Genomic DNA, 12169 nt, shown 5'->3' on the forward strand with positions numbered 1-12169 from the left:
GGGATTGCTATGCGCTACTCACAACTTGGGAGAGTCCACCAAATCCTTTCACAAAATAGTTTTCACATCCTGTAACCTTTGTTTTTAATGTCCACAGCGATAGAGGCTTTTGAACCCCAGTTCCTGACAGGTAGTTTAGCAGGAGGTAAGAGCCGCCACCCCACTAATCTGAAGACACACGCTAACCCTCACTGCTTTTTTTAAAGAACACTTTTTCGCATCGTTCTTTGCTTCTTCTGCCATCGTGTGGCCAGTTAGGGGATAGACCTGTCTGGAAAAATGCAATTGGCTTGCCATGTCTTAAGGCCGTTTTATGGATTTTTATGATATCTGGTGGAGTACGAAGTCAATGGAGATGTATCACTTCTCTTCAAGGTCCATCCCACCTCTTGACGACTACTAGAGATTTATCTTTAATGTTGTGATGGCTTGTGGTAGATCTTGTTAATCCAACTATTTAAATTGACAGATAATTTATTTTAAGGGCATGACCACCCTGTTGACTTGCTGCTTGTGGAGCTCCTGCTCACATTGGGCAAGACGACTGGGGAAAGGGCAGTTGATGCTGACCACCACCACAGCTACCCACTTTCAAAGCAATTTTTTTCCCCCTGAGAACCATCCCAGAGCCATCTCCATCTGAGAAAGTATGAGTTCATGCTCAGGGCTGCTGCAGTCACAGCACTCTGCAGAGACTAGCAGGACTCTGTCCTTGCTCACAGACACATTGATATGTGCCAGGAACCCTTCCCTGCCTTCCTTGGGGGGGATGACAAGGACAAGCTGACAATACCATTTTTTTCCCTCCCCTTCTTCCTAATGGGGCAGATCCTTCACTGATTCAGTGACAAGTGTTGTTTCATAAGAAGTGAGAACATTTTTGCCAATAGATCCCAAGGCAGAATACCTGTTTGTTCACATCTAAGACTTTCAAATCCACCCTGCAGTGGTCTTCACTTACCCTGACCAATAGGCATGGGATCAGGAGTTTGCTTTCTGAAAGCAGCCAAAGCCACACAAACATTGCATCTGGGAGTCCTATATATGGCCTTTAGCTGCCAACACCTCTAAGTATTTCTCATTGCCCCTCACCAGGGCAGGGTGTAGGCTTCATCCTCCTCTAGCACCCATCCATCTGGAGAAAGTAGGTCTCACCCAGAAAGGGCCAGTGAGCACTCAGCATGATGTCAAGGGTGTGACAAGGAGGGATTGCATCGTACTTTGCAAAACACCCACAATGGAAGGAAGCCAAGAACTGTTTGCAGAGGGGTTTGCATGGAGGCATGCCTCAGTACTTCTTGGAGCCTGCACATCCCGTTCCCCCCAGATCGGCATGGCGCAACAGGCACCAGTGGAGAGCATCACGGAGTGCCAGTTTCCAAAGTCCTGCTTCACAGCCTGTGCCAAAAACTTCTGCTTCGGACTTATGAATTCCTCTGGGAAGTCACAACCTGCAGCAGGGACCTCCCAGGGAGTGCTCTGAGCTTTCCCCAGCCTTCCTGGGAAAAGGAAGAGGCGAGTTCAAAGCCTGCACTGAGCACTACAGAGTTGACTCAGCAGCAGCATCCCCACTGCAGTGCCTGTTGAGCAAGGGGACCTGCACATGCTTTTCTCCACCCCAAGTCCATTTTAAATCAATTCATCACTCCACCATCAGCTTTCTTTGCTAGAGCAGGGCACAGGGTTCAGATGCTGGTAGCTGCAAGCCTGTGCAGCAATTGTACCTTGCAACCTATGAACACAAGCCCAGTAAAAAAGCCTACAGAATACCTACAAAATCACCCCCAAAACCTCTTCCTACAGCTGCACTTAGGTGGCAGGAAAAAGATTTACATCACAGGCCAGGAATTTGGGCTAGAGTCTTGCTAAACCCAGCTGCACTGAGGTATAAGTGCAGTTTAATAAGGTGAAAGTTCTCTCACAGGCAAGGCCTGAGTTCTGATTGCTGCAGAAGACTTTAAAATGAAAACTTTTGGCTAATAAATTGGCTCTTGATTCCACATCCAGTGATATACTGTAGCAAAAGCTCTTCTAATTAATACACTGATAGTCTTTCTCAAGAGGCACTTTCCCCTTATAGTTGGAAATAACCTCTTCAAATATGCAGTGACTTAGAGAGTGATAATTTATGAAAGAGAAAGACTACCAATTTTAGTTAACAGAATTTCCCTTTTTAAAAACAAGCTTTTTATAAGAGGGGGAAAAAAGCACAAATATATTTGGTACATGATGTGACAAATCTATATATCTCAGATTCTAGCACATTCCCTTGTGCCTTGAGACAAATACATCCATTAAATAAATTTGATTATAGCCTTCCTCCTCCTGCCAGCAATGTCTCCAACAAGGCTCATTTAACCTAGAAAGGGAAATGTTCATAGTTTCTTAATTTCCAGTCCTTGTTATCTTCTCTTTCCCTGCAAAGTCTTAATAGCCTCTTTCGTAACAATCCAGAGAGTCTTGGGGAGTTACTCTCACCTAATGAAGCCTTGTTTTTTCTAAGAATTCTGCAGAATACGTGACAGCAAACACTCCAGCTCTCATTTTTAATGCAACACAACAGAGGATCTACAACTGATAACAAAAATCCAAAAGAAACCTTATGCACAGTTATTCATTATTCAATATGTGCAACCTCGAAGAGCTGGAGGGGGGTGAAAGCTGCCCAGTACCACATGCCAGCATTTTTAATCTCAATATTTTGAATGATCTCAACGAAATCAGCTGTACCCTAGTGTGCTTACCCAGAAAAAAATGGAAGTATTTCCTAACACTTCTTTTTTCTCACTCGGCTAGGAAACTGCCACAAGAGCATGCTGGCACACAGCCCACCTGAGTCAGAGGGTAGGAGCTTCAAGCATGAGAAAGTGGACATAACAACCAACTTCTCAAGCTCAAAACCACATCCACTCCAGGCTTTTATTGACTCAAATATCCATTCCAAGGTTTAAAATACACTAGCCTTACTCATATATATTTATTTAAGTATATACATACTGCAAGCAGCTTTCAGCAATTGTGTAACCTGAGAAAGAGCCCCACACCTTAGTGCTGCCTGACCAGCACATTTGTGACACCTCCAGCCCTATCCCAAGGGATGGCAAAGTCAGGGAGCAGAGGTTGCTGCAGGGGAGTCAAGACATTTCTTTTTATTTTTTACCTTTGGTCCAGAACAGAGAGGGAAGAGCTGTATGAGAAAAATTTTTACCCTTCCAGGCTCCATCCCCAGGAAATCTCTAGGCTTGCCCTAGCTGTATATATGCCCTACAACATGTGATGGGATTTACAGAGAGGCTGGAGGGGAATGAGAAACACCTGCAGGCACCCCACAAGATGTGACCCATTGCATTTGCCTTGCAAAACACCCATTAGCAAGGATCACTCTCACTTGCACTTAATTGCCTTTACAGTCCTAAATCAATGTTTGATTTCCAGTGTCTGGAAAGCTCTCTCAAAAACTACTTCTGTAATTTGGGGTTAGTGAAGGAGTGGGCAAAGAACCATCACATTTTTCAGTCACAAATCTCTGTCTCTTTGTTGTTTTCCCTTGTCAGGCCTGGCTGCTGCTGGGTCATGCCACCCTACAAGTCCCCAATATGTGGAGCACCCCGGGACTGAGGTCACTTTCCCTGTCCTGCCCCTCAGAGTGTGGGGCATCTTCGCTGCTGGTGTGAGGAAGGCTGAATCCCAAAGGATCTCTGCATCCAAAAGCTGGAAATGACCCACAGTGGCTCACGCTCCCCTAGAAAGGCTCATCTAGGGCGAAAAAGTACACAATTGAGTTTTTATAAATAAAATATGACAGTGAATGTCAATACTCACACACACTTCTGCATCACCAGTTTGCAACAAAAGCAGCCGCAGCCTGGGCTGAGGCATCACAAAAATGGTCGTGGAAGCAGGAACCAGGTTTTGCCTAACCCAGTCCTCCGGAGACAGCTCCTCTGGAAACCTGAAAACAAGGATGTGCTAGATAATATAAAAATACAGGAGTGATACCTGTGCATCTTAACACTAGCTTGCCATGGGGGGAACCTCCTGCCCTGTCCACGCTTGTGGCACAAGTCAAGGGCTCTAAGAGGGGCTCTCAGAGTCAATGTCACCTTCCCCATCCTCTTCTGGGGGTAGAGAGGAGCAAGAAGGAGTTAAAAAATAAAAAGTAATTGCTGGCTAAGCCCAGACAGTGGGCAGAAAGCAAAGCATAAAGAAGTGGGCGAAAGCACAGCAGGGCCATGGGTGCAGGTGGAGGGGCCGGCAGCCTCACCGCATGGTCCCGTCTGCCAGGCTGTCCTCCAGGTCTTCCCGCTGTCTGGAAAGCTTGATGTGCTATACACAGAAGCACTTGGCAGCTTTTTTAGCACTGACCAAGCAATGCTCTTCCCACCCCACTTCTCAAAGGAGCAATAATCTCTCTCCTACCCTTCAAATTTCAGCCCATGCAATTAAATTTTGATAGTGATAACAGACATCAGGAAAAAATCCTATTGTGCAAAGCAATGTATGAGGAGGTGGGACCAGCCGTGCCCTAGTGTAGGTGTATGCCCACAGGCACTCGTTGAAACATCTCTTCATCTCCTCCTGGCACCGAACAAACCTTCACCAACTTTTGCAAAGCTCAGACAAGTGCAGCCTCCCTCCCCCCCTTCTTCAGGCTTAGAAGGACACGTGCCATGGAGAGAGCCATGCCAGCAGCTGCAGTTTGCCTGAAGAAACACCACTGAGGGGAAGTGGGCTGCAGACACGCAAAACTCACACACGCTTCTGCATCACCACTTTGCAAACAAATGCAGCTGCAGCCCAGGCTGAGGCATCACGAAAATGCTCATGGATAAGCAGGAACCAGGTTTTGCCTAACCCAGTCCTCCGGAGACAGCTCCTCTGGAAGCCTGAAAAGAAGGATGTGCTAGATAATATAAAAATGCTTAAATGCAGAGCACAGTTGCATCACCCACCTGGCTCCCGTCCTCCCTCCAGAAACTGCTGTTGATAGCATTTACTTTCTGCATCAGTAGACAGAGGATGGGCCTCCCCGGGGCAGTTGCTGTTGCATCGCTTCGTGCTTTTTTGCATATTTGGAGCTCCAGTGCTTTCCAACAAACCCAAGATTCTTGGGAGGGTGCCACTCACCACCACCTCATTTTTGGGGATGTCTCCTCAAGGCAAGCACCGCTGCTGGGCACCACGCCTGGCCTCGGTGCACTCGCCAGCAGATCGGACACGCTGGGACTGGCCTGGGCAGAGCTGCACCTTGCCCTGCTGGCAGCAGGCAGGGCCGCTGAGGACCTTACCTCCCAGAGACCTCCTCCCCTTGCTTGTTATTCAGCTTTTGGGCTGTAAGATGAATAGCAGGAGGAAAATGATGGAAAAGGAGCTTTCCCCACCCTGTCTGCCCCAGGTGTGCATCCCCTGCTACAGCCACTGCTTTTCATGCATGGCAGGAGCAACCCAGCCCATTACCTCATGACATGAGTAGCCATTAATTAATATATTTTGGTTTATCTCTGATCACATAGATCTCAAGATCCCATTTCTGAGATGTTTCTGGCTTGGAGATAGACCATTTTTAACATGCAGTTGTTGCTGCTCACTTCCTAAAGAAGATAAAAGTTGTATTCCTGGTTGTAGTAGGGATTAGCTGCTCTACAGCCATAGAAACACCAGGATAAGGGGGCTCAATTTTGAAATATTTGAACTGCCTGTCTGCACCACTCACTTGAGATCGTTATGTTAGGGGAAAGTGCGTTAGATCAACCTAACCGGTTTCTTAGAGCTGGCTCCCAGGGGAAGTTTCATTCAGTTGCCCAGCAGCACCAGCGGGGCCAGTTCTGCCTTTGGACTTGGCTCACTGGCTGTCTTCTCCAGTTTGTTTGTCACACAGGACATGCTGTGTCCTCGCATGGCTGCCAACACCCGAGCCGAGGAGCCGCACTGCCGGGAGCTGCAGGGAGCACCAGAGGGAGCTGGCTGCCGGACGCTCCCAAACCCGCTCAGCTCTTGCTCCCCACACGATTTTGGAGCTGCAGCGAGCAAGGCTCAGTCCCAACAAGGCCATGGGCTGGTCTAGGGTACCGGCTGTTTGGGGGGGGCTTGGCCTTTTCCCAGACCGGGTGGGTGTGTGAGAAGCAACTGTTAGAGAGGATAAACTTTTAATGTTTCTCTCCCCGTGGCCCCGCTGACATCCGTGACCCCGGCAGAAGGAGCCTGGCTGGCAGCCTGGGCTGGCCCCCATGGGGACACCATGGCCCCGACCCACCCTGGGAGAAGGGGCTCCACCACAGGCACAGGTCCCCACTTTGCCCTCCCACATCACCCACAGCACCAGCACCACAGGGATCTCCACCAGACAGAGACAAGAGTTTACTAAAAGTGCTGTATTTACAGGCCAGTATTAATTTGTGCTCTTGTTATTTACAATTTATTTACAGTTAATCCCTATAGTCACTGACAGTTGAATCTGGCAGTTAGACAGAACTTTACAGCGGACTGGCAAGGCAGAGTAGCCAGAGTTTCTTTTCAGCCCTGCTGAGGGAAGGGCTTTAGTGATTTTTCTTCCCTGGACCACAAAGACATCACCTGTTAATCAGTAATCATGGGAGCAGAGATGACTCACGCTGTTGGAGCTGTGGAGAAAAAACTGCTGCACTCCTGACTTCACGTAAAGTGTTTCCAGGGCTGACGGTTGGTTTCCCTGCTCACGCACCCGGACAGAGCCAGGCAGCACGAGCTCTCCAGCACGGTCCAGTCCCTGTGACAGCACGGCTTTGCCAGACACGGTGCATGTCACAGATCGGTTGTGTTGGAATGAGGATGCTGCTCGTTCTCCTGTCTCAGAACTGAGCTGAACACAGATCAAGGACTGCCCAGGGCTTCAGGGTGCCAGTCTGTCAGTGACATGGGACCTGCAGGTCACCACTGTCCCTCCTGGGAGGATGGCAGGATCAGGAGGAATGATCCTGGGGAAAGAGCCTCCGGCAGCCTCCACTGCCAGCTGCCACTGAACTAAGCCTTCGCTGACAGGCTACAAAGATGCACAGACAGCATGGGCATCACCCTCCTCCACTGTGTGAGGGGGCTCCTGACAGCCCTGTCAGAGGTGGCTGGGGGCTGGGTGAAGCTCTTCTGCAGACCATCCCATGCCCTCCCGCCTTCACCAGCAAGAAATGAGACTTGTCCAAGCAGCAGCCAGGGACTGAATGAGGGGCCAAGTCAGCCCGTGAGCTGTGAAGATAGCTTGCCTGGGCATAGGGCAATTCAAGAGCAGGCTTTTCCCCTGGGGTATTTGCTCTGATCTTCCTCTCTTCCACAGACTCCGTTGGGTTCAGACCGAGTCTTCCACAGAATACTAACACGGGGTCGGCAAGTGGCTGGCGATTCCCTTTTCAAATGAGTTTGCAGCCCGGCTGCCAGAGAGGCATCTTACAAAGGGACTTTTGGCTCGCTCCTGCAGATCCCTGGTTTTCAAGCCATGCAGAGGACAACGATGCTGTTCATGCCCCAGGACTTGTTGCCCAGGACTGCCAGCCCTGGCCAAGCACCCCAGAAACTCTGCATGAGTGTGGGTCCCACTGTCACTGCAGTCTGGGGTCCCCTGGGACCACACATCCCCTGGGATGTGCCTTCCCTGCTCAGGGGGCGATGGCGGATGGCTGCTTCCTCTGCTCCTGCCTCATCTTCAGAGCCAGCATCGCCTGGCGGTACAAGTCTGGGGAGGAAGGGAAGCGGTCAGGCACTAACACAGGGGCCAGCTCCAGCACCTGCCCGGCAGCCTGTGCTGAGCAGGGGCTGCAAGGACACCCCAGGCTCCAGCACAGTGCACTCACGTGGCCTCCCTGCACCCCACCTGAAGGCAGAGGCAGCAGTGTCTGCCTCCCCCACAGCCCCCACCTTGCCCTGCAGCAGCACTTGCTTGTGCCTGTGTCCCCACATCGAGCACCCCATGGCCAAGGGCTCCTGCACAGCTCACACCCCACTGCCAGCAGGCCAGACCCACCGGTGCTTTTCAGCAAAATCTGTCCTGGGAAATACCAACCAAAGGTGCTTGAGACCTCCTCACGCTGCTGCTCCACAGCAGGCTCCTGGTTCTTGATTTTATTCTTGATTTTCTTCTTCTTTTTCTTTTTCATGCCCTGCGCTGGATGGAGAAATACAAAATTTCAGGCACCGCACCTGAGTAAGGATGTGTTTGTCACCAAACCAGTGGAGAGGACTGCTGCTGGCGGATCCGCAGTCCTCCATCACCTCCGTGCATCAGCCCCTGCGGAGATGCTCAGAGATGTCCCTCTTCTTCCCCGGACAGACCCCCAGGACCCTGCTCTGCACTCAGCCGACCTGCAAGCAAAACTAACGGAGATAACGGGACCGGTGGTCTGGCACATCGCCACATTACTGGGTCCCAAAACCACCCCGTAGAGTGGCTCCAGAGCTCCCAACATGCCGGTGGTGGCAGCAGCTCCCCTCAGCCCCCTCTCACCTGGGTGGGGGGTAGCTGTCCCGGTGGGCGCAGACTCCTCCTGCCCGACCCTGTTGAGGGGCAGCAGCCCCCCAGCAGCCCCGGCTCGGTTGTCACCCCCTCCTCCTGGTCCCTCCGGCTCCTCGGCTGGGCTTGGCTGCCCCGAGCCCTTCTTCCTCACCTTCACCTTCCTCTTCCTCCTCCCGGGGCCCTTTGTGCCCTCCTCCTGGGAAGGGTAAGGGCGATGAGGGGAAGGTGGCGGGACCCTCCTCCATCCTGCCCCATCCCGGGGAGGGGGGTCACTCACCAGGGGCAGGAGGCGGCGGATGGGCCGCAGCGGCCGGTACTCCCCGGTCTTCCCCGCGGCGTCCTGGGCATCCTCCTCGGGGGGCGGCGGGTCCCTGGTGGGGCGAGAGCAGGGCGGGGGATCGGGGGGAGCCCCGGGGGACGTGGGGGAAGGGGGACGGGGACACGCACCCACCTGCGGGCGGGCGGGCGGCCGCGGGCTGCCCTGGGGCCGGGGCCGGGCGGCGGATCGGCGGCGGGCGGCGGGACCGGGGCGGCGCGGAGGAGCCAGCGCAGACCCTGAAGGGTGGCTCGGGACGGGCCGGAGGGGGCGCCCCGCTTGGCAGCACAGGGCTCCTGCAGACCGAGGGGCAGGGTCAGCCCCGGCGGGGAGCAGGGAGCGAGGAGCGGGGCTCGGCGGGCAGCGGGGTCCGGCGGGGGACCCCCGCACTCACGATGCGGCACGGCGAGCGGTTCTCGTTGACCAGCCGCTCCAGGGACAGGCGCTCGATCAGCTCGCAGGGCAGCAGGGCGGCCGCCGCGTCTTGCTTGTTGGCCAGCCTGGGGCACGGGGAGGGAGAGCAGAGGATGGCCGTCACCCCAGCCTCTGTGTGCCTCGCTGCACACCAGCGGGGGAGGCTGGATGTTTTCTCCCAGTTTGGCTGCGATTAGGTAAAGCATTGCCCCCTCCCCAGCCCCTCTCCCAGCTCACGATCACCGCTGGGGTCTCCATGTCCCAGCACATCCCTGCAGCAGCCCAGCCATGCACCCCACAACCCCAGCAACAAGTTCCCACTCCTCCCCCACCACCCCGAACCTGACAAGTCACATCCCAGGGACTAGGTCTTACAGTAAGATCGGCTTCCCAGAGACGTCGGGATGGCTCAGGACGCGGCTCAGGACCTTGCGGGCCTCCTCCATCCGTGCCAGGTCACTGGAGTCCAGGACGAAGAGGAGCCCGTGGGCCGCGCTGTAGTGGCTGCGCCAGGCGCTGCGGGAGCGCTGGCCCCCGGGCAGGTCCACCAGCGTCACCTCGAACCTGTCCACCCGCAGGCGGGTCTGGCCAGGCTGCCCCACGGGCAGCACCTCGCCGGCCAGCGCTGCGTGGGGGAGAGGGCAGAGAGCTGGCGCAGCGAGCCTGGGAGCAGCTCTGCCGCATGTCCCCCCTCCTCCCCCAGCCACATCCCTCTCCCAGGGCTGCCCAGGCCACAGCCAGTGCCCTGCACGCTTCCCCCAGCACAGCAGAGTTATTTCAAGGATCTCGGTCCTTCAAGGCTCGAGCACTTGGTTGCAAAGGACGATAAAGCTGCTGCCTCCAGCCAAGGCCGGCTCCAGGGCTGTGCTGCTCCTCACCTCTCTCTATGTCCATGATGACAGAGGTTTTCCCCGCATTGTCCAGCCCCAGGACGAGGAGGGTCACCTTCCTGGGGAGTGACAACAGCGGGTGAGCATCCCAGGGAAAGGCTGTGCTGCCTGGGGAGCGGTGACCGCTGCTGGCCCCAGGGCTCCCAGGCAAGCGACCTTGTGCATGGTGGCCATGCTTGGGCCAGGAGAGGGGCAGGATGGTGCCAGAGGCTCTGGCAGAGCTGGGGGTGAGGGCAGAGACAGTCCCAGGTGCCCAGGAGAGGGAGATGAGGGCAGGCACAGGCACCCGGAGCCAGCCCTGCACCGCAGGACAGCCACACTGTGGAACCTTCAATGTGCTTCCCATGGCAAAGATTTCTTTCACATCATATAGGATTAAGCAATGATATGCACAGTTCCAAAAGGTTGTTCCTTATAAGCAACCAGTTAATGATTGCTCTTAGTGTCCTTCCTTGTCAGTCAGTTATGGGTATACACAGCTAGGGAGAGGTAGCAAGGATATTTTACGAGCTTCTGCCTGGACTCAGGAGGTTCTTCCTGTTGCTAAACAGTCCTATTTGGTCTCCAGCGTCATGCTCCACTGGAGTCACGCACAGAACATTTGCCCTGTGCTTGACAAGCCATGGTAGTAATTTGCAGCGTTGTTTTCTTCCTAAACCATACAGCCCAGGCTGCGTGGGCAGGGTGGTTCCACCTCCGGCATTACGGCAACGCATCCTGGCTGGTGGGAGAGGGCCATAAACCCCCCCACCGCCCGCAAAGTCTGCCCAGGCTGGTGCAGTGCCGTTCCCAGGGAATTAACCCAGGCCTCCCAACACAGGCAAACACAGCAGGTGTTTCAGTTCATCCTCCTCAGCTTTCTTGGGGAGCTGCTGACTTTGCACGGGGGGAATCCTGCCAGGAGCGTTCCCGCATGCACACCCCTGCCCGCCACGCTCCCCTGCCTGCCCAGCTCCTGCCTGCTGGAGGGGTGGCGAGGCCCTGCCCTGCGGTTTGGGGACGGTTCCTGCAATGGCCACCGCTCTCCTAGTGTTACCACACCAGTGCCCTCACTGATAAACGCGTAGGTAAATGTTGTGCCCCCCAGGGACCCCCAAGGGATGGGCATGGGGACCTACCTGATGGGCTCCTGTATGGCCTGCAGCCACGACCAGCAGTGGGAGAAGAGGTGGAACATGCTCGGCAGCCCTGCGCGGAGGGATGGCCTCTCTTCAGCACCTACGAAGCGAGCAGCCCGGCGTGTCTCCGTGCTCTGTCCTCCTGCCTGTGCTTTCTCCCCTTGGCGGGGAGCATCTCCCCTCATGGTGGGGAGCTGCTGCCTCCAGCCTGGTGCACACAAGCCAAGCCTGGGGACAAACCCCAGCCCCCTGGGCAATACCGCTCGGGCACGGACCCCCCAGCCGGACCCTGCCCCGGCAGCCCCTTCTTGCATGGCAGGAGTGCCAGTCAGGCTCTCACCCGCTCATCCCCACTGCGCGGCCCCTGCTCACATCCCCTTTTCCTAGCAGCTTCTTAAATCTAATCTGGATTTAAATTACTTACTCCTCACAACCTCCTTAATCCTGGTGGGTCAGCCCAGACCAGTGGCCGCTGGGACATGGAGTGCTGCGGGGCAGCCCGCTGTGCTGGGCAGCAGGGCATGGCACTGCATTACCCGCACGGCTCTGGGCAGCCTCGTGCCTCCATCACTGGCTTAAATGGCTTGTGGTGGGGACATCGCCTGACAGCCCACGTGGGGCTTCCAGCTGAATTAGTGTCCCCTCTAAGGAACGGCGTCCCTGGCTCCTTGCTGCCTAATCCCTGTGTGGATGTTTCTCTGCAGCCCCTGCACAGTCTGCATGGCTCTGCTGCCCGCCCTGGGATCCCCTCTGCATCAGGTTGGGGGACATCACCACTCACTGATTGTATTTCATGCCCTGATGAGGCACCCCCTGAGCAGCAGCAGGTCCTGTGCTGCTTGAAACCGAAACATCAACCAGCCTGAGCAGGCACCTGGCTGGGAGCAGGGAGGTGGTAGGGACCCTTGGACAATGGCACAGGGAGAGGAGCCAAAAAAAACCCCGACTCCTT

At 54.8% G+C, this 12169-nt stretch overlaps 1 protein-coding gene across 2 annotated transcripts; it reads right to left on the minus strand.

Moving 5' to 3' along the window:
* Positions 1 to 6335: 6335 nt before the first annotated feature.
* On the minus strand, positions 6336 to 11555 carry ARL13A (ARF like GTPase 13A). Of its 2 annotated transcripts, XM_074834757.1 has the most exons (9): positions 11218 to 11555; positions 10088 to 10158; positions 9585 to 9834; positions 9190 to 9295; positions 8931 to 9091; positions 8757 to 8850; positions 8471 to 8675; positions 8030 to 8131; positions 6336 to 7702 (listed from the first exon to the last, which is right to left on the minus strand). In XM_074834757.1, exons 1-9 carry the CDS (start codon positions 11529 to 11531, stop codon positions 7626 to 7628), a joined length of 1380 nt encoding a protein of 459 aa, XP_074690858.1. In that variant the 5' UTR covers positions 11532 to 11555; the 3' UTR covers positions 6336 to 7625. The 2 variants fall into 2 exon arrangements, 1 of the variants encoding a protein (XP_074690858.1); XR_012624542.1 differs by having other exon boundaries at positions 7636 to 7702; positions 8030 to 8675.
* Positions 11556 to 12169: the final 614 nt, after the last annotated feature.

The sequence above is a fragment of the Strix aluco genome, chromosome 10 (genome assembly GCF_031877795.1).
Source record: "Strix aluco isolate bStrAlu1 chromosome 10, bStrAlu1.hap1, whole genome shotgun sequence".
NCBI lineage: Eukaryota > Metazoa > Chordata > Aves > Strigiformes > Strigidae > Strix > Strix aluco.